This window comes from Myotis yumanensis, unplaced genomic scaffold (genome assembly GCF_028538775.1).
Source record: "Myotis yumanensis isolate MYYU_CA2020_CCGP unplaced genomic scaffold, mMyoYum1.0.hap1 SCAF_5, whole genome shotgun sequence".
Lineage (NCBI taxonomy): Eukaryota > Metazoa > Chordata > Mammalia > Chiroptera > Vespertilionidae > Myotis > Myotis yumanensis.
In genome coordinates this window covers 7,700,138-7,722,981 of record NW_027223756.1, presented here as the reverse complement: position 1 = coordinate 7,722,981, position 22,844 = coordinate 7,700,138, and the positions used below count along the sequence as shown (strand labels likewise).

Genomic DNA, 22,844 nt, shown 5'->3' with positions numbered 1-22,844 from the left:
TCAGTTTTTTTGAAGGCTTCAGTTTTGTGTTTTGTTTTTATAATTCCGGTTATTTTTATTTTATTTAATCCTCACTGGAGGATATTTTTCCATTGATTTTTAGAGAGAGTAGAAGTGAGAGGGAAAGACAGAAATATTAATCTTGTGTCCAATGGCCTTGGGAATTCAATTAGGAATCCTAATAATTTATCTGTAGGTTATTTTGTATTTTCTGTGTACTCAATCATATCATCTGTAAATGATGGCATTTATATATATTTCTTCTATTCCATCTTTATATCTGTTTCCTCCCTCCCTCCCTCCCTCCCTCCCTCCCTCCCTCCCTTCCTTCCTTTCTTCCTTCCTCTTTTCTCATTGCCAGGACCAATTTCTAATGCAATGTTTACTACAAATCATGATGACAGGCATCTCACCGAGGAATATTTTCAAATTTTCACCATTAACTATGATATTTGTTTTAGGTTTTATGTTAAAAAGTTCTATTTTTGACTTCAATATTTTAAATGTGTTCAAATCATGAATTAGTATTGTATTAAATATTTTGCTCTTCATTTATGGAGATAAAAATACATTTCTCATTTATTCTGTTCATGAGATGAATTTCATTGTTATTTCTGAAATAACAAGTTTATTTCCTGTTCATTTTGTAGCCGGTGGTGGGGGCCAAGCCCCTTACACAAATTTCGTGTTACAGTAACATACATGTTAGCAAGGACCCAGAAGTCATCGATTTTGTGTTTCTACATCCTTTAAGTTCTTAGAGTACTGTGGACGTAGCCAGCATAGGGAAGGAGAGCAAGCATGGAGAATCAAAGAGAGCACAGCCCTTCTCTCATTGTATGGAATCTCAAACTCAGTCACAGGTCACACCTGTCTCCCAGGGAGTTTTGACCGTGCAGACTCTATCTGTCCTTGAGCCAATGTCTCTCCACTCTTTCGGTTGCATGAAACTTTTCTCTGGTAGACACCTTGGGAAAGGGTCCATGAGGTCCATCAAGGAATCATGATGTCCATAGGAATTATGATCTGAGTGTTCATAATAGTCTGCTGCCATTACACTTGAATATATGTATAGCTCTGCTTCACATTTTATTAAAAAAAATAAAAAGTTTATTTCCTCAAATAAGTTTATTCAATTATATTCTGGCTTTGGTGAAAAAAGTACTGGAAATCTGATTTTCTTTCCATTTTAAGTGTCTAACTGATGAATGCTTAAGGACTTTTTTCCCTTTAAAATCCAGTAGTTTTATTAGAATATGTTTGGTATTAAACCTTCAGGATCTATTTTTCTAAGCATTCAGTGTCCTTTCAATATGTACCTTCAAATCATCTTAAATTTCAGGAAATTTTCATTGCTATTAGTTTTGCTTTGTTCCATTGTTTTAGTTGTCTTTCTTTTTAAAAATTCTTTATTGTTTAAAGTATTACATACGTCTCCTTTTCCACCCATTGACCTCTCCCCGGCCACTCCCACCCCCCAGCACATGCCCTCACCCTCCTACTGTCTGTGTCCATTGGTTATGCTTATATGCATGCATACAAGTCCTTTGGTTGATCTCTTACCTACCCACCACCCTCCCCTGCCTTCCCTCTGAGGTTTGATAGTCTGTCTGATGCTTCTCTGTCTCTGGATATATTTTTGTTCATCAGTTTAATTTGTTGATTATATTCCACAAATTAGTGAGATCTTGTGATATTTATCTTTCTCCAACTGGCTTATTTCACTTAGCATAATGCTCTTTATATCCATCCATTCTGTTGCAAATGGTAAGAGTTCTTTCTTTTATACAGCAGTATAGTATTCACTGTGTAGATGTACCACAGCTTTTTAATCCATTCATTTGCTGATGGGTACTGAGGCTATTTCCAAATCTTAGCTATTGTAAATTGTGCTGCTATGAACACAGGGGTGCATATATCCTTTCTAATTGGTGTTTCTGATTTCTTGGGATATATTCCTAGAAGTGGGATCACTGGGTCAAATGGGAGTTCCATCCTTAATTTTTTGAGGAAACTCCATACTTTTCCCCACAATGGCTGCACCAGTCTGCATCCCCACCAGCAGTGCATGAGGATTCCTTTTTCTCCACATCCTCACCAGCACTTGTCATTTGTTGATTTGTTGATGATAGCCATTCTGACAGGTGTGAGATGGTACCTCATTGTTGTTTTGATTTGTATCTCTCAGATGATTAGTGACTGAGCATGTTTTCATATGTCTCTTGGCCTTTTGTATGTCCGCTTTTGAAAGTGTCTATTTAGGTCCTTTGCCTATTTTTTGATTGGGTTGTTTATCTTCCTTTTGTTAAGACGCCTTAGCTTTCTTCCTCAGAGATTCATATGATGTTAGAACGTATTTGACTGATTTCTATATCTTTTATTTTCTTATAAATCCTTTTTACCTCTATATTAATTTATTGTTGATTTTTAAAACATGCTACTTGCCATTTTCCATTTCTCTTAAAGCATTATCCATTTTATTTGCTCTTAAATTCCTCCTAGATTAGAATGTATGTATTTTTTATGTAAAACAGTAACATTTATTTCACTCACGAGTCTGTAATTTAAGTAGGGTTTGGCACAGTCACCTTTTATTTTAAAAAAGAAACTTTCTATATGAGATTTACATAAAAGTTGGGAAGATAGTGCAGAGTAATGTACCCCACACCCAGCAAACCAATACTTATTCAGGCTCCTTTAGTTTTCAGCCTATCTTTATTTCTGTTTTAGGGTACCATTCGGGATGCCCCATTACATTTAGTTATCATGGCTCCTTATGCTCCTGTTGGCTGTGACCGTTTGTGACTTTAGTATCGAGGAGTTTTATGGGTGATTTTTTAGAATGTTCCTTAGTTGGGATCTGTCTGATGTTTTTCTCATTATACTGGGGTTTATAGACTTTTGAGATGAAGATCATGGATGTAAACTGCTATTTTCATTACATCATATCAAAGATACATACTTTCAACATGACATTACTTATTGTATTGACCTTCATCACCTGGCTGAGGTAGTATGTGCCCCTTTACTATCCCCACTGTCTCCTTTCCTTTCATACTCATGAAGGGAGTCCTTATTTGAAGCCCCAAATTAAGGAGTGAGCAGTTATGTTCCACCTCCTTGAGGGCAGGAAATCTACATAAACTACTTAGAATTCTTTGGCATGGGAGGTTTCTCATCTCCCCACTGATTTATTTATTCAATCATTTATTTATATCACTAAGGACTCATGGACTCATTTATTTTATACTTTGGTTATAATCTAATTTATTTATTTTGTTGTCCAAATTGTTCCAGCTTTGGCCATTAGGAAGTCTTTCAGTTTGTGCCAAAGTCCTCATAAGCCTGTTTTTTTTTTATTTGTTTGTTTGTTTTGTGTGTTTTCTTTTTTTGGGGGGTAGTGGTATTATTATTAATATTATTATTTTTGGTTTGTTTGTTGAGCATTTCCTTCTTGGCACAACAGATATCATACCCCAACCCCAGAATCAGCCAGTTCCTCCAAGATACCTTGGTTCCATTTTATTGGAGCATGGCATTAGAAACCACAACTTGGCACGAGGCATGCTCATTGCTACTGCTGTACATTGCTTCTAGGCCCATTTGCTGACAGAGCAAGGAAATATTTGCTTGCAAACAAACCTGTTTGTTTTTTGTTTGTTTTTTTGCAAATAACCTTATATTTATTTGTATACTAGAGGCCCAGTGCACTAAATTTGTGCACAGGTAGGGTCCCTTGTGGCTGCCAGCCAGGGCCTTCCTTCATTTGTGCCGCTCCCTGGTGGTCAGTGCATGTCATAGCCAGCGATCGAACTCCAGGTCGGTTGAACTCCTGAGGGCATACTTTGCATATTAGGCTTTTATATCTATAGAGATATCCATCTATATTAAGTGACAGTATCATATATTAAGCTAAACATTGGTTCATACTGATGTCCCCGACTCTAATCCATTACCACATGTATCCTTATTGCTATCTTCGTTGCTTATCTATAACCACCATTTCCACAGTGAGAAACCTGTCCCCACCATCCACCATCCATTGTTCAATTGCAGTATACATGCACAGTGATTTCAGAATTGTTAACCTGTACCCCTGCGGGAAACAACTGAACAACTAGAGTACAGTTCTTATGTGCTGTTCCTTTTACTTTTAGTCTTACACACTCCAAATCTACCTTTTCCCTCATCACTTTCCATAAGGTTGACTCATACAGCCATTACAGTCTGCATTCCACTTTGGGATCTTCCAATTTCCAAAAAATTTTTCAACGTGCAAGAATTAAGCTTCACTTTTTTGTGTTGTAAAATTCTATGTTCTTTGATAAATGCATATCAACCACTTCAGTATTCTATAGCATGGTTTCACCATCCTAAGCCCCTCCTCTCTCATGCTTCACCTGTTCAACCCTCCACCCCCTCTTCCCCAATCCCTAGCAACCACTGATCTGATTTGCATGAGACTCCATTTAGCTTTGTAAGAAACTGCTGAACTGCCTTCCAAGTGGCTGTACTATTTTGCATTTGCATTATTAAACAGCAATAAATGACAGTTCCTGTTACTCTGCTTAATTGCCAGCAATTAATAATGTCAGTTTGTAGTATTTTAGTCATTCTAATAGGTGCACAGTGGTATCTCATTTAATTTGCATAACCATAGTGAAAAATGATGTTGAGAATTTTTCATTTGCTTATTTGCCATCTATATATCTTCTTTGGTGCAGTACTTGTTCAGATATTTTGCCCATTTCTTTCTTTCGGGGCTAGGACGGTTTGTTTTCTTACTATTGAATTTTGTAAGTTCTCTCTATATTTGGTATGTAAGTTCTTTATCAGATGTGTTTTGCAAAAAAATTTCTTCCAGTCTGTGGCTTGTCTGTTATTCTCTTAAAAGTGCCTTTTGCAAAGCAGAAGTTTTTAATTTTTTTTACAGTTCAATGTATTATTTTTCATACTTTTAGTGTTATATATGTATAAAAAAAAACCTCATTCCCAAATCAAAGGGAATGTAGATTTTTCTGTTATGTCTTCTAGAAGTTTTATAGTTTACATTTAAGACTATGATCCACTTTGAATTTAATTTTGTGGAAGAAGTAAGGTTTGTATCTAAATTCAGGGTTGTTTTTTTATATATGAACCTCAAGTTGTCCCAGTGTCATTAATTGAAAAGACTATTCTTTTTCCTTTGAATTTTCTTTCCACCTGTTAAAAATCAGTTGACTATTTTTGAATGGGTCTATTGTTGTGATCTCTATTCTGTTCCATTAATTTCTATAGCCATTATTCCACCAGCACCATGCTGTCTTGATCACTACAGGTTTATAGTAAGTCTGAAATTTGATAGTATAATTCTTCCAAGTTTGTTCTTTTTCAGTATTGTATCGGCAGTATTTATTTTGACATGATTTTTTTTATTTCTAAATTGTTTCTTGAGTTCTTCACTCCTCCTTTCAAATCCTACTTTTTTTTAATCATCTAATTTCTGAGTTTTTAAAATTCAGATTTTATGTTGTTCTTTCATAGTTTATGTGATCTTCAAAGTGTGTAGCTAGTTTTATCTATTCTATTATAGTTTTCATATGTTTTGTGAGTGCCTTTTTCTTTCAATGTTTTCATTGTTTCTATGGAGGTTATTATGTTTTTATTTTTAATTTTTGTTATAAAAAATTTTGTATGAGCTTCAATCATAATCCTTTTGGTTGTTTTTTTTTTTTTCCTTAAATAAAAGAAATTCCCTCTAGTTTTATGAAGGAGGGGTGAGAAAGTGATAGATTTTCTACCTTCAAGAGCTTAGAGTTCCTTCTTGGTTTCTCTTGCAAACTAATGAAAAACATGGCCTTGTATTTTCTAAATTATGAATCTCCTGGTAATTTCTAACACTTTCATCAATACGTTCTCTTTTCATTTCTACTATTTTTCTGTTCTAATTAACTACTCTCACGAGTTCTTCTCAATGCTAGGCCTTTCTTTGAAAAAGAACCGTGTATTTGTTAGTTTGAAGAGTTTATAGGGCCCAGAATACTCTTAATACCAACAGTCATTATCACATTGCCATCCCTTTGTCCCATGAACTGGACCTAACCAAACTCCCTTCCAATTTGGCAGCTTTTCTCAGATTGACCACTGTGCTTTACAGTAAGCACATACTGGTAACTGAAGTGATCTGTTCTCAGGGCCTTAAGAATTTCAGTTGCCTTCCCTCTGCTTTTCCCCACACAGATGAGATAACACAATGGTCTTGTAACCATACACTGTTTTCCCCCACCTGCTTATCTTAGGGGTGGGGGTAGGGATTTCCTGGGACACTGTCAACTAGTTTTATAGTAGTGCTGTCTGTGTGTCTTTGGGTTTGCTATCCTAGTTGCTCCATATGTTTTTATTTGGGAAGGGGGACTTTCAAATATTAAACCAACTTTGCCTTCCTCAAATAAGCCAAACTTGGTTGTAATATGTCATTTTAATGTATCACCGAACTCATTTCGCTAATAATTTGTAAAAATATTTGTGAAATTGGTTTGCTTATATTTTTTCTTGAAATATCCTTGTTGGGTTTTCTTATAAAAGTTATGCTGTCTAAATTATAAATATCCATTCTTTTTTTATAGATTTTTGTGTTAAATTGATATTTATTAATTAAAATATAGGTAGCATTTATTGGTGAAGCTATCTGAACTTCAATGTTCTTAGTGGAATATTTTAATTAAAAATTTAATTTCTTTACTAGATGTAGTACTATGCAGACTTTCTATCTCTTCTTGTTTCAGCTCTCAATTTCACTTAATCATTAAAATCATTGAAATAACGCTGTCCAAAATCTCCTCTGATTATCATTTCAATCTTGGTAAAATCCATAGTTATGTCCAACCTTTGATCCCTCATATTGGTAATTTCGTCTTCTTTCTTTTTTGTTTCTGATCAGTCTTGCCAGTTCTTATAATTTTATTAATTATTTTTAAAAGTTTGACTTTTTAGAGTTTTTCTAATATATATAAATACATGTTTATATTTCATATACTTCTGCTCTTACTGATTTCCTTTCTTCTACTTTGTTCTTTCTCTAGCTTCTTAAGATAGATATTTTCATCAAAATTTTAGCCTTAGTTCTTTTAAAATATATATATATATAACATATATCATACATGAATAATATAGCTAAAAGGCTATACATTTTCCTCTAAGCATGGCTTTTACTGTAATTCACACATTGTGATATATTTTATGATTATTAACATTCAGAAAAATATATCTTAAAATTTCTACTGTGATATTCTCTGAATCAGAGGTTATTTAGAAGTATATTACTCAATTTCCAAATATTTGAAAATTTGTATTTATCATTTATTGATTTCTTAAATATTTCTGTGGTGGTCACAGAAAATAATCCACATGATTTCAATCCTTTGATATTTGTTGAGACCTGCTTTCTAGACTATCTATAATAATAAAAGGGTAATATGCTAATTAGACCAGACGTCATTCCGGATGTCATTCCAGACATTCTTCTGGACAAAGCTAGGGCCGGAGGGAAGCTGCTGCTGGCAGTTGGGGGAAGGAAAGCCTACTCTTGCATGAATTTCGTGCATTGGGCCTCTAGTATTTGATAAAAGTTCCATATGCACTTAAAAAGACTGTTTATTCTTCAGTTGGTTGCTTTTGTTATTATTTGCTTTATGTGTCTTTACTCCTTTCTCATTATGAAATATCCCTCTTTACCGCCAATAAAGTATCCTGTTTAAAGTCTATTTTATCTATTTATGAATAGAGCCACAACAACCTTCATATGTGGTGTCTTTCATGGCATTCTTTTTGAAGAGGCCAGGGCAGTTATCTTATAAAATGACCCACTCTACAGTATTTGTTTCCTCTTAGTTTTATTTAACTTGTTCCTCTATCCTGTCCACTTTCTGGAAACCAGAAGTGAGATTTAGCTAAAATAGGTTAGGTTAAACATACTTAGCAATAACACTTCATAGGCAGTGCTCTGAATTTTATATTTTGTCATGTCAGGGATATGATCATTCTAGCCTCATAATATTGTTGGATGGATTAAATGAGAGGATATGTGTCAAGTGCCTAAGATGCTATCTGACACATTATAGGTAAAGAGCACAGTTTCCCAACCTTAGCACTACTAACGTTGTGGACCAGATAATTCAGTACAGTGAGCACTGTCCTAAAAGTATTTGATAAATATTCCATAAGCACTTACTATTATGCCTTGTGCAAGGCTTTGAGATTAAGAGCTGAATAGAACATGAATGCTGATCTCAACATACTCATAGTTTTAGGGAAAGATAATGAGGCAAATGGGAAATTAAAATATGGTGTGGTAAGTGCTGTAACAGAGACAATCATGTGCTATGAGAGGAAGGGCACCTAACTCAGTCTGGAGCAGGGATTCATTCACCGAGGAATAAAGAATAGAGACTTCTGAGTTGAGATCCACAGGACAGAACTGTCTCCCCTTTCCCATTAAGGCTCAAGAGATCAAACCAGTAATGACTGTTGTGGATGAAAATAAACACTCAAGAAATAAATGATCAAAAACCCATATAATTTCCAGTCTGTATGTCAGGGTACGACCAATAAAGATTAATCTACTAGTAAGTATACAGACACAGACAAAGTAAGCCAGGAGTGAGAGCTAAAAATGGCACAATCAGCCATCTACTTCTTCAGTTGTTGTATTTTCCCATTCTCTAGCTCCCAGTCTGTGTGGGGTCACATTGAATGACTGAAACAAGATTAACACCAGTCAGGATAATGTCACACACACTCCTCGGTGCCACAGAAAGGCCTTAAGTGAGGGTGCCTATCCAGCTGCGCATACTAGTCAGCTGCCTATACTTCCATTCTTCCTGCTGGCCAAGTGCTTTTTCAGCTTGCCTGCAGTGTAAGTCAGAGACTGGTTAACTGTCCACTAAGCCTGTTTCCTCTAGTTCCTGTGCATATCACTCAACTATCTTTCCTAAACTCCAGTGAGTTCTAGGCCAAGGCATGTATGAGTGAAAGTGACATGCCCTCCTTCTGGGTCTCGCCCATGAAAACTTCCCATGTGCAACCCTTCATGCTGTTTTCATTTCCACAGGCTTGATGCAGACAAACATTGATACCGTAAAAGGCAAGGTTTAAAGATGGCAGAGCTTGGAGTGGAGGAAACCCATGTTCTTGAGAATCCCCTGGGAGGAGAGAGGCCCCGCAATGAAGAATGCCCTTCCTGGGCTTGATATGAATAAGAAGTAAACTTCCACTGAGTTAAGCCATGAGATTTGAAGGTTTATCTAGTACAGCAGTTAGCCTTACCCTCCTAATAAGCCAAAGTGGAGAAAGAGGCAGGTTTACTCTGCAACTGTAACCCCTCTAGCCCCTGGACACGCACAGTATTTCATCCATGATCACCAAGCCAAAGAGGAGTGCCTTGGCCAGAACTTTTCACTGAGATTCCCTTGAGGGAAATGGGTATGTAGGAGGCTATTTGCAGGGCCATTGCTAAAGATCACACTTCATCTAAAGTCTGCAGCACAGAAGTATGAAAGGATGTGGGCTTTGATGTTGGACAGATGTGGCTTTGAATCTTGGCTCCCCCCTGACAATTCTTTGGCTCCATCTCTCTGGGCCTCTGTTTCTTCATCTGTAAAATGAGGGTAATAACACCTCACAGGAGTTTTGTGGGTATAAAATAACAGCATATAAAACACTGGCACAGTTCCTGGCATTTCCAAGGTACTCAATTAGCTCCCTTCTGACAATCATGAAATTAATGAATTGGAAATTTATTTATCCTTCTAATCAGAGGACTAGGGAAGAGCTAAGCTAGCCTTTTCACTAAGGACTGTATATTTATCCTTCCATAGAAATGTTGACTGTTTCATAGAAAGAAACCAGGTCCAACAAATACTTGCGTGTGTTTTTCCTTGGTCTAAACAAGGAGAAGAATTTAAGCTTTAAGAAACTTAAAAATAAAAACATAAACAGAGGCAACATTCATTACTTTTATAACTATTTTCCCTTATAAGAAAGAAATGTCATATTTCCAGACCACAGCAGCAGAACACACGCTGGCCTTTGACCCAGCAGAAGAGAACAAAATGAGACAATTTACACAACAGGGGCGGGGGGGTGATGGATTTTGCTGGGTAACACCCCTACCCATTCCCCTGTTGTCCCAGATGGAGTGATCACAAAGCTAACGAGTTGGCGGCAAGACCTCACCTTTCCCCAAGCCCATCTCTGTAGATGAAATTGAAAACAGGACAGGTAAACAGGGAACATCCTTCCAGATAAACCGGCAGAGCAGTGAGCTGCTGCAACCCCCCTGTACCTGACTGCAGGAGAAGGAGGCTGCAATGTCAGGTCAACCAGGATGCGGAGGGAAGTGAGGAAGAGAGCCACCCACCAGCATGACTAAGTGCTCTTGGGGACAATCCCTGCTCAGAGGGCAGAAAGCAAATATCCAGATGTTAAGAGCTGCCAGATGTGATTAACTGAAGAAAGGTGAAGCTGCCCACTTAACCATCTGAGCAGCTCCCCTCATCAAAGTGACCCCAGACTTTTCTGCAAAAGCATTAATCAACAAAACAAATGGAGGCTCCATCCATCTCCCATCTTGCCCCTTTCCCTCTCCCCCTCTGATGCAGTCAGAACCGCGGCCTATTTTTAAACCACTGGCAATGTGTTCTGCCGTGGAAATGTGTGGGCTCCCTGACACAGGCTAATGCGCACTCAGAGAGAGACACGGGCCCTCCACAGGCATCGCCCACGTGCTGTCCTTCCTCTCCCATGAGAATGGGGCAGAGGGAGCGCAGGCAGGAGGAGAGGGCCTGACTGGGGAGCATACTACCTGTGCAGAGGAGCAGGGGGTATCCGACACTGGTTTCCATGACGGGGAACTAACTGTGGGCTTCCTTCCTCCCCGAAAGTGAAGGCTGAGGCAGCCAGAACTAACCCCACATACAAATGCCAAGAGAGGGTTCAGGCTGAGAAGAAGAAAAACAAACCCAGGTGCCAATTCTAGCATCTTTTAAAGAAAAAGTGTTTATGTGAATTTCAGTGTCTCTGTGACATGCATCTAATGTGCTTTAAATATAATAACAAACATTTTATTAAACACTGGAGACTTTTTTTTTTAGTAAGGTTGCAATGAAGCCAATTTACAAAAAAAAGAAAAAAGATGACTTTTCAAGAAAGGAGGTTGTTCTGTACTTACAATCGCTCCAGCTGCTTCAGATCCTGGAAGGCGCCTCTCTCGATGATGCTGACCTGGTTGTCTTCCAGATGCCTAGAACCACAGAGGCAGTGAGGGTCAAGGACAAGAAGGGCTCAGGGATCCTCAGGCCAGGCACAGGCCATGCAGGCATGGTCATCCCATGACCCTGGGGCCCCCAGCTGGGATCAGAATGGTGGGACCAGAGTGGTGGGACAAGATAATTCACATCCCAGCTTGGTGTCACGGTAACCAGGGTTTCACTGCCTGCACACTTCTACCTGACAGATTGGTTTCCATGCCTCTATTTTAAGAATGTTCTCAGCAAATGTCCCCCCAAGCACTGCAGGATGTTGCACAGAAAAGGAAGAGGTAAAAGCTGCTTCTTATAAAAACTACACATATAATCAGCATCTCTTCCCTCGGAGCTCCCTCCCTCACGGATTCAAAAATACTTCACCACAAAGGGCCTTCTCTGCTCACTGTCTCAGGGTCAGCTAGTAGAAAGGGTGAAGCTATTGTTGGATGCCTGCCTGCAACGAAGGAAGACCAGCCTGGTGCCAGGAACTCCTTTCCCAGTGCTGCCTGTGCCCATCAGGAGCGTGATGGTCACAAAAGCTAGGGCTCCCAGCCACGGGCTCTGCTGACCTCCAAAGTCTTCCATGCAGGTGATTACAAAACTAAACACTCTGTTTAAAGTGAATTAGGTGCGTGCATGTGGCATATCCTAAGAATCGAGCGTACAATGGAACATTTGTTTCCCTAATTTAAAAAAATAAATGGCAGCTTAAAACGGATTAGCTGGACGGTTAGGAAAGGAAGCAATGAAACTACATAGTTTCCATCCAGGGCTGGTGGTTGAATGGGATGAGTGTAGATCAGCGGTTCTCAACCTGTGGGTCGCGACCCCTTTGGGGGTCGAACGACCCTTTCACAGGGGTCACCTAAGACCATCGGAAAACACATATATAATTACATATTGTTTTCGTGATTAATCACTATGCTTTAATTATGTTCAATTTGTAACAATGAAATTGGGGGTCACCACAACATGAGGAACTGTATTAAAGGGTCGCGGCATTAGGAAGGTTGAGAACCACTGGTGTAGATGGAAGTGAGCTTCTCTGGAGGGAGGAGTTTAGGAAGGGCTCTGGGCTCCTCTGGATCAGGTAGGAGGAGAAGTGCCCAGAAGCACCTGAAGCCAAGGCAGGAGGAAGGCAGAGCAGCCTGCAGAGGCTTAGCTCTCCATTCAGACGGATTCCTTCCATCACAGCCTCCACCTTGCACACCTCTGAGATGTTTCATAACCACCCCCAAGCCCCAAACTTCTTAGGGTTCACACTTGGGCCTTTATGTTTATTTTCAAGTCCATCTATATGCATGAGGACCAGGAGGGTTCATCATCATACTCCCAGACCTCACATTTGCCTGGACAGCAGCCACTTAATAAAGGCTTATTGAATGAATGAAAACCTAAAGAGGACTTAGGGCCACAGCACATACTGATTTTATATCAAGGAAAAGGCTAGTCTAGGCCACATGAAGTTTCTCGCTTAGACTCTCAGAGTGAAGGGGGTATTTTGGAATCAGGATATTTCTCTCTCTCTCTCTCTCTCTCTCTCTCTCTCTCTCGTCAAACCACCCTTTCACAGGGGAAAGGGTCGAGAGAGAGAGGGAGAGAGAGAGAGAAAAACTCCTTTTGAAAACTCAGCTGTCCCATATCCAAATACCAACAATTGGCCAGAACTGAGTTTGGGTCGGCAAGGCACACAGACTCCCCACTTTGCCACAGTCCTCATCCATTTTGACTCATACATTTATGTTACTTCAGGCCTCTGATAGGCTCCCCATTTTATATGGACACCATGAAACAGAGAGATTAAGAGACTTGTCCAGGGAGAAATTATTTGTATAAAGTCACACAGCTAGTTCTGGTGGACTCTTAACTCCCACTATAGTGTGCTTGCCAGATTTGATTTAGATTTCCTTTCCTTCCTTCTTACCAGCTGATGGTAATGACACTGGGCTATCTAGTCAACCTCTCTAAGACTTTTTCCTGTAAAACAGGAAAAAAAAATTAAAAACATCTCATAAGTGAGCTGTGGCTGGTATGGCTCAGTTGGTTGGAATATATATATATATATATACACATACATACACACACACACACACACACATACATCCTGTATATCAAAAGGTTGCGGGGGTTCGATTCTTGGTCAGGGCACATACCCAGGTTGCAGGTTAGATCCCCAGATGGGCTGCCTATGGGAGGCAATGGATCAATGTTTCTCTCTCACATCAATGTTTTTCTTTCTCTTGCTTCCTCTCCCTTCCTCTCTCTCTCAAATCAATAAAAGCATATCCTTGGGTGAGGATTTTTAAACAAATCTCATAAATGAAAATAAAAATGGAGCAAAGTATATAAATTATCTAGCCCAGGATCTCGAGTATAATTAGATGTTTAATAAATGTTATTTTCCTTCCCTTCTCTTCCTTTTCCACCCCGCCATATGGCAACGAGGGCCTTGGAATGCTAATAGACTCACGCTAGCACATTTTGCTAAACAGGGAACCAGTTCAATATTAGTGACGGATGGTTTGTTCAGCTGGGTTTTTACCATCTATCAATCCATCACACGGCTTGTTGTCATTACTTCCCAATTATAACAAGGAGCAACATAGGGAGGCTGAGTGTCACAGCCCCTCTGGGTTTGGAAGGAGTCAAACTCCAACCCCCTATGATGAATCTCTTAGTTCTGTACTAATTAATCTAACACTGCCAGCCTCTTTCAGAAAGAGGGGTAGAAAAATGCAAATACATCTGTGTAGATAGCTGCCCCTTCCCACTTTGCTGAGGCCCCAGGGAAGCTAACTTTTATCAGCTTCATCACATCAGAAACTTCCTCAACTCTGGCTTCCTGTTGGGTTCAGCCAGCTGCAGTCCCCAGCAGGAGACAGGAGGGTAGAGGATACTGAGTGAGGTTAGGAGACTTATTCCCAGTTCCCTCCCTGCCAGCTCACCTCAGGTTGACTTCATCTCTCTACCCAAGACCACAGGTCCTGTCAGGCAGTCTCTACCTTTGCTAGGGTAGCCACTTCATCTCACTGTTCCTCGAGGCCTAGAGACCTGTTGCCGCTAGCAGCCCCAGGGAACTATACCATCTCTTCCTTCCCACACCTTTGCCAATAATTCCTTATTCACTCTCCTCATTTGTCCTGTGCGAGTATCATCTCTTTCCTGGTGGGATCCTGACTGATAGGGTACCGGGGGCCCCTTCTAGAACCACTTCCTACATCTATCAGAGTCCAGCCTAATACTTGGCACTTAGGGCTCAATGAATAATCAATATTTCATGAATCGATGCATTAATGAGCTGTGAACCATCCACCCTCACTTCTAGGCTGAGATCCAGTTTGGAGCTTGTGCTAAAGCCGATGATATCACGCTCATGTTACTGACCAGAGAGGGGTTCAGGGGATCCAGGAAGAGCTGGAACATCCATGGCTCCTGTCTGTTCTGAGTTAGGAGGACACAGACTATGTTCAATTACAAAAAAAATTGTAATTTTTTTAGTTTTAACATTGGATCAGAATCGGAAATCGCTCATGGGATGATGGCTGGGTGGAGTTTGGCTCTTTATTGGCCCCATTTGGGAGAAAGCTGTTTCCCACATTGTGGGCATAGCAGAGTTCTTGCAACAGACTACTGAGAAAGGGAGCTAACTGATAGCACAGCAGAGTCCTTTTCCTACTCCTGCCCCATGGGAGAAAGAACTGTGAAGGGCAATTCTTACATCTTCTCTTTGAATGCACTTTATTTGGGAAAACGGCCTTTGGATGAGGCCAAAGTTCCCCAATCTCTGTTTTATCTGCTTTTGCCCACTCCCAGCACCGTGGTAACCCATTCTGCTAGGAAATGGGTGGCACGATCAAATTATTCAAGACCATCAAGTCTTTTCTGGTTTCACGATAAACTGTAAATAAGAAACTGATACAGGGAAGATACCAAGGTGGGGTGAACGCTTTTCAAAAAAGATAGTTATTTAGGCTACTCTGCTAAACAGCAAAGATTAAGGAAAAATACCGTTGATATGTCTGGGTATTTTATTGGTGTTTGTTAGAAAGCACTTCCACTATCCCACCTGCCTGATGCTTGTCGAGCATTAATGGGCCACTTGAATAGGACTGCCTATGAATTGATGAGACAGTGAAACATATTATATTGATAGAGTCTATAACGTGGGGGAAGGGAGAGGGTTTTGGCATCGCTTATCAAAGTAAGATTGTACCCATTAACTGAAAACAAAATAAGAAGAATGTACCAACAAACCATAGTCAAAGGAATGTTGTAGACCATCCGGAAGATATTAACACGATCTTATGTGATTATTTTAAACTTTCTATTTGCAGAGAGAAGATATGGAAATTGGAATTTTTATTAGTCTTTCTGATGTAATGGTAAGAAAATCAAAGGGTTATTTTTGACTCTGTTAGAAAATGAAGCAGTAGGTGAAATTTCTGACTTGTATGAAAGGAAATCTTTCACAGATGCCGGGGGGTTAGAAATGGGGAAAAAAAATGAGAGAAGCTAAATGTCTATTCTTTAAGCAGAAAAATTACCTGGAATCAGGTGTTTACTGCCTATATCTCCTCAATAAAAACACCCTAACACTGAGCCCTGGAATTCCCTCATTCCTGTCCCAGTCTCAATTCTGAGCACACATACTTGTCAGAGCTGCCAGTCATCTGACAGTCATATGACTGCTTAGAGCAAAAGACAGACATGGCAAGGGCTGGGGTCTTCCCTCCAAGGATGGGAGAAGGCCGTGTGCTGGCCGAAGACTGGAGAACACGCCGAGGGGAGAGCATCTGATGGCGGGAGGCCCCGCATTTGGATCCCAGTGTCCTCACACACTGGTGCTCAGGGACACTGAGGAAACAGCTTGCTCCTCCGTGGTGCATTTACAAACAGGTAGACTATTGGTTTTCTAAACTCCATATAATGCAAGGGGCACTGTGTGGAGGTGAGAAAGCACACATCCTGGGTTCTGATTCCTCCTCCCTTGCTTACCTGCTATGTGGAGTTAGGACCACTTAACCTATCTGAGCCTCTGTTTCCTCTGGACATGTAGGGGTTAACAACTATATAACATAGAGTTTGGTCTGTGGAAGGTACCACATATATCTTAGTTTATCATCATCATTACTACTATTAATTCTCAATCAGGAAAACAGTGTTATACAAGTAATACTCCATAAGCTGCAGGGAGACTAAACAGACTATTCATGAAAAGGTTAAAACCGAAAAGCATCATATGTGCAATTATGAGAGCTAGAAGGACTTTTATTTAAATGGGTAGAATTGTATTCCCCCTCAAATCCAAATGTTGATGCCCTTCCCCCTAGTGTATTCAACCTTCTTTTGGAGATGAGGTCTGTACTGTGTAATCCAGTTAAAATGAGGTCATTAGGATGGGCCCTAGTCCAGTATGATTGGTGTCCTTATAAAAAGGGGAAATGTAGACATACATACATTGAGCTAAGACAGTGGAAAGGGCCCCAGGGAGAAGACAACCATCTAAAAGCCAAGGAATTCAGTCTTGGCCAGTTGGGTTCAGTGGTTAGAGTGTTGGCCTATGGACCATAGCGTCACAGGTTCGATTCCTGGTCAAGGGCATGTACCTTGATTGCAGGCTTAATCCATGGCCCTGGTCGGAGTGTGTGTGGGAGGCAGCTTAGACTGAGATGAGGGATCACTATTTAGAAATGAGACCTCATATTCCTTGCTCCCCCATTTTGCAAATGCCAATCTCACATTCTGCTACCTGTCTGCACAGCTGGGTGTTCAGCAAGGGCTCTGACCCTGTCTGGCTCTCTCTCTCCCTCCCCTCCCCTCCCCTTCCCTCTCCATTAAACAACAAGATAAATAACGTTTGTCCTGATTTCTCTTTTAATGCACACGCTGGAGAAGAAATTATAATCTCTTTGGAAGGGAAGAATGGTTAGTCAGTCTGACATTGCTGTCATCCTAGAAGCTGGGCATGTTGACTTATTCATGTATGGCCTTCTGTTTTCCCTGTCACGGGACAGAATTCTTCCATTGGTCTAGCCCAGCCAGCAGCAGTGAGACACAGAGTGAGATACCTGTGAAAACCCGGTACCTAATGAAGGGTTTTGTGCTACAGAATGGCAAATTCCTGTTGCCCAGTGCTAGGGGGTATAATGTTAGGGCAATGGAACCCTTTCATAAGGCTGAAGAGCTAAATATAAAAATGTGCTGGAGAGTAATGTGCTACTTACAAGACTCGAAGGTTCTTGAGTCCAGCAAAGTCCATCTTGGTGATCCTGGTGATATTATTTCTGTCCAGGTCACTGAAATGGAGAGAAAATTTGGGTAAGATTTTTTCAGGTTACATTTATGGTCTATTCAACCCAGACTGGCTTGGACTGGAGGGATGTTGCTTGTCAAGAAGAAGGCAATTCCAATGATTAATGATATCCCCTGAGCATGCCCAACTAACCTTAAGGGTATTGTATGGAATAAGCTATCCATTATGTCTGTAGTAGAGCCTGTTATATGTAGCTGCCTGGCTTCTGTTGCCCCTTCACCAGGTCAGAAATTTTTCTTTGGCAACGCCCCACCCCCAACTCACAGATCACGTCATATAAGTGGGGCTGAACCTTCGTCTCAGCTCCAGGGATAAGCTCCTCATCAGGCCAAGATTATGTGCATCTTTGCCCCCTCTGACCATAGTCATTGTTTCAGGAATGCACATATGACTCAAATTCTCAGTGGGCTCTTCTGTACTGGGGCTGCTAAGCTGCTCAGAGCTGCCAGCAGCCATCTTTCCCATGAAGACAGAGCTTTCCAGAGTTAGGAGATAAAAAAAGGTTGATTTCTCGTGCTATCCTATGAGGCTCTGGAGACACACATGCCTGAAGCCAGACACCTCTGTATTTGGAGATTACGTGGAGCCACTCTATCCCATCCCTCTTACATTTTGACTTAAAGTAGTTTGAGTTAAATTTGCCATCACTTGAAACCAGAAGAATCTTGACTGACTTTGATACCTAGCCAGTACTTGACTATTTCCCACCTAGTTTGAGGACTTCACAAGGACAAAGACCATATCTCATTTAACACCATAGCCCAATAAGGTAGATTGTGTGCTGGGCACAGAGCCAAGGTAACTTTGTTAATTTCCTACATTAGGTAACGACAGCTACATGGATTACTGCTGCCTCAATTTGTAGGCTTAAGATCCTAAAAATGGTCCCAAAGAGAAGGATTTATTAGAGGAGAACTGAAAGCATTATGGTGGGTTTGTTGGGGAGAAGGGAGTACCATGATGGTTGCAAACCAGGATTAGGGAAAAACAAAGTCAAGAATAAACCTGTATAAATGTGTTCACTAAAACTATATAAGAAGACTGGACACAAAAAAGGACCATAAATAACATTCTAATTCTTAATAATGAATGCTGAACAATTAATTCCTATTTTCCATGCCTTCCTTATGAGAAATTTTCTGGGGCTTTGGCCAAGTTCGAGCTTCAACAAGGTACATGTAAATGATCTTGCTCTGCTTTTTAGCTAAAAGGACATTTTCCAGTGATGGGTTCCTATATACATGTTCTCTATAGTAATCCCCCCTTTTCCCAGCATCACTTTCTCTAGTTTCAGTGGCCCATGGTTAACTGCGATAAGAAAATAGTAAATGGAAAATTCCAGAAATAAACAATGCATGTTTTAAATTGTGCACCACTCTGAGTAGTGTGATGGAATGTCACGCCTTCCCACTCCTTTCTGCCCAGGATGTGAATCATCCCTTTGTGCAGTGTGAATGCTACTGGCCCATTAGTCACTCAGCAGTCAACTCAGTTCGACTGCCATGGAATCACAGGGCTTGTAACCCTTATCCTACTTACTTATGACCCCCAAAGCACAAATATGATGCTGGCAATTTGGATATGCTAAGAAAAGCCGTAAAGTGCTTCCTTTGAGTGAAAAGGTATGAGGTACAGGGAAAAAGAAGTACACAGAGGGTTCAGTACTATCCATGGTTTCAGGCATTCATGGGGGCCTGGAACATATGCCCTGTGGATAAGGAGGGACCACTGCACTTCCTTGGTTTTCCCAGTCAGGTCCTGAGGTTGTCACCCTGCAGTTGGACCTCAGTGAGACTTGTGAGATCTGCAGTTGTATAAAAAGAACGAGGAAATAATTTTCAGATTCTCGCACTTTGCAGGAGGAAAAACCAAGTTTGGGGTGGGATTCCTCTCCTGATATAAAAATAATACTGAAGGAAACATGAAGTGAATCCTTGAGGAACCTCACCTGGGAACTCCCCACTCCACTGTTCCACTATCTAAAATAGCAAAGTTGTTTCTTAACTAGCCTACAATGGAGAAGGGCAGTATGTAGACTCCTCAGACTAAGGTGAGTGCTGGTGAAGGAAGAGCAAGAACTGCACAGGGAAATAGAAAAGGGTTGCTCACGCAAAGATTAGGGACCAGCATGCAGACAGGGATCTGTGCATGCCCATAATCGCCCTGAGTATTTTTCTCACCACCCCTCACAACTGGGAAGGTTGTTTGGGGGCCTTTACAACTGTGAATATGACAATGCAACTAAGGGTTTCATTATGGGACACAGCATGGTATCTCAGCAGCTAATGCCAGTGGCTGTGGCACCAATATTCTTCAATTAATTTTTATTATGTGAAGGGGGACACAGTGTGCTGCTGAGATGCTGAGGACTTGGAGTTGGGTTGTGATGGGACCATGGGGCTGCCGTGGGAACATAGTCAGTGTCTGGGAGGCAGAGCTTCAGAGGCAAGCAGCCCTGAGTGTGAATCCTCACCTTGCCACATAATGAGTGACCTAAAGGCAGTTCACTGCATCTCCGAGGCTTAGGTTCTCCATCTGCCAAATGAGGGTGACAACCTTGACCTCAACAGTTTTTAGGAGGGTTAAATGAGATGATGCATGCATAGCACTTATCTGACACTTGTTAAATACTCAATCATGGCAGCTATTGTTACTATAATTAGTTGAACTGAATACCCCCACCTCCACTCTGAAATTTCAGTGCACCAAGAGCAGCTGACTGCCTCACCCTAAACTCTGTGCTTAGAGATGAATCTTGGGATCCTCAAGAGACTCGGTTTGCATGCTATCTTCCTCCAGGTGAAAAGAGGGGGCATTTTTGTGGTTGATAGGAAGGGAGCACCACGAGTGGCCCCTCCCGCTGCCTCTCCCTCGAAGCATTTCTATGACACCTATTTCCATGGTTATTTCCATGGTAGCTTCTCCTCCCTGATCCATACGATACTGCCAGACTGCCAAGGAGAAGGTCAGGGAGCACATGGGCTTTGAGGTGAGACAGGTCAGGCAGGGTTCAAATCTCTGTCCACCCCCTACTCCCCGTTCTGTGAGCTTGCATAATTCACTTAAATTCTCTGAGCCTCCATGCTTTCTGTAACTCTCTCCTACTTGCAGGTCTTGGAATGGTGAGACGTACGAAGCCTGGATAGCAAACATGCCTGGCTAAAAATGGGAATTAATTAAATTGCCACTGAGAAGAGGCTGCACTACTTCATGTGCCCATCCTTCCCCCAACCCTATTGTCCCAGTCCAGGCTCCTATGGATCCTTAGATTTCTCAGCCTTCACCTTTAGCCTCTGAGGGAATCAGAGCTCAGCCTAGGATGAGTTCTGAACCATCTGCAGGCATGGTCCCACCTGGAGTGATCGTGGAGAGGGAAACCATTACAGTGTCTAGATGTGGGGTGAGGAGGCCAAGTGGTTTTAAAACATGTCTGCAAATGATTTCTTTGACAATAAGTGACTGCCTGTCTGTCTCTCAGAGCAACTGCATTGGAGCCCTGAGCTGCCATGTGAAAAGACCAGAAGACCATGGGAGGTGAGGGAGAGAGAGAGAGGGAAGGGAGAGAGGGAGGGAAGGAAGGAGGGGAGGAGGAAGGAAAGGAGGGAGGGAGAGGGAATGAGAGAGAGAGAGAGAGAGAGAGAGAGAGAGAGAGATGCCTGAGGAGCCCTAGCTGCTCCAGCCCTGGCTGTTTGGATCTTTCTAGCCTAGAGGTCAAGCACGTAAGAGCAAACACCTTTGCGATTCCAGCTGCAGCTACCATCTGGCTAGAACTTATGAAAAGCCAGATCACCCAGCTAAATGGCCTTGAGTTCCTGCCCACAGAAACTGCAGTAGAGAATACTAAAATGAGTGCTATGTCTTAAACCATTAAGTGTTGGAATGATTTGTTTTGCAAAAAATGGAGATGAAAGAGAAAGGAAAGCCACCTTCCAAATATTTAATTTAGCATTAACAATGGACCTGCATTCACATGACTCTCACACGTCCTTTCTGAGTCTTGCCTGCCACCCTTGAAACTCTCAGTGGTGTCTTTATGGTCAGCAATAACTCACAGGGGCTGAAGGCTCCCGTGTCATTCTAGGAATGAGGTGAGAATTGGCTCTGCTCTCAGGCTCTGAGGAGTAAGACTGCATAATTAGGGCTGCCCATCCCTCCAAGTGGGGCTTGCGATGCCATGGGAATCACCCTGGTGTAATACAATAATCACAATGAGCAGGTGCCATTCATTAATATTGTGGCAGACTGGCAAGTTGTCCACCAAACCATTTCCCTCTGTCTGGTGCACAAAGAGAGACTACATTTCTCAGCTTCCCTTGCAGGTAGGGGCAACTATGTAACTGAGTTCTCACAATTACATGGGCAGAAGCAATATATGCTGCCTTCAGGCCTTGATCCATAAAACATCCTGTTCACCTTGGGCTGGAGTCAGTAGATCCAGTGGAGGACTCCACGCATCTACTGATTCCAGCCCAAGGTGAGCATATAGAAAGAGCCTGAGTCCCTGAATGACTGCATGGAACAGAGAACTTCCCTTCCCTGCCTCCCCATTTACTCACATTAGACTTAGACATGTTTCAGACATAACTTTTAAGACACTGAAATTTTGGAACTATTGGGTATAGCAGTCTAGTACATTGACAAGTGCAACAATTTTGAGTCAGTAGCTCTTCATCCTTTTTTTCTTTCTTCTCGTTGCAACTGCTCTGAAAGGTAGGTATTAGACATCCTTCAACAGATAAAAATACTGAAGATCAGCCTTAATAAGAGTTGATATTTGCTGGGCCCAAACTATGTACCAGGCATTGTGCTAAAAAGTTTATGTTCATTCTCTCTAATCTAGACAGCAATCCTATGTGATAGATAGTATTATTTTCCCATTTTTCACATGAGGAAACTGAAGCTTAGTCTCCCCTACCTACACCCCAACTTAGAAGATTTTACCAATAAAACAAGTTGCCATGAGATCACACAACCAAAAAGCAGCAAAGGCTGGGATGTGAACTCGGGCTCATGCTTTATATCACATCATGCTGCTCATCTGCAATTAGAGTCTAAGCACTTTCCACTGCGCCAGTTAACAGCTGACTGAAAAAAAGGAATAGAACGGAACAGAATCCCCCATCCCTATGTCTTGAAGAAAGCACAGGGGCACTCCCAGTGGCTTTGCTACTCCCCACTATGGCCAAGACGGCACACTTCCTCGTCTGTTGCCCAGGGAGTTCTGGGCCTGTGGGAGTGCTGAGCCCCTT

At 41.3% G+C, this 22,844-nt stretch overlaps 1 protein-coding gene across 1 annotated transcript in view; it reads right to left on the bottom strand.

Annotated features, from left to right (window-relative positions):
• SLIT3 (slit guidance ligand 3) overlaps positions 1-22,844 on the bottom strand; it is a 524,056-nt gene that overhangs the window by 463,667 nt on the left and 37,545 nt on the right. Inside the window, exons 2-3 of the mRNA XM_070414445.1 lie at positions 17,507-17,578; positions 11,207-11,278 (exon numbers count right to left, since the gene is read on the bottom strand). Of these exons, the coding sequence (XP_070270546.1) occupies positions 11,207-11,278; positions 17,507-17,578 (144 nt within the window). The remainder of the gene's footprint in view (positions 1-11,206; positions 11,279-17,506; positions 17,579-22,844) is intronic.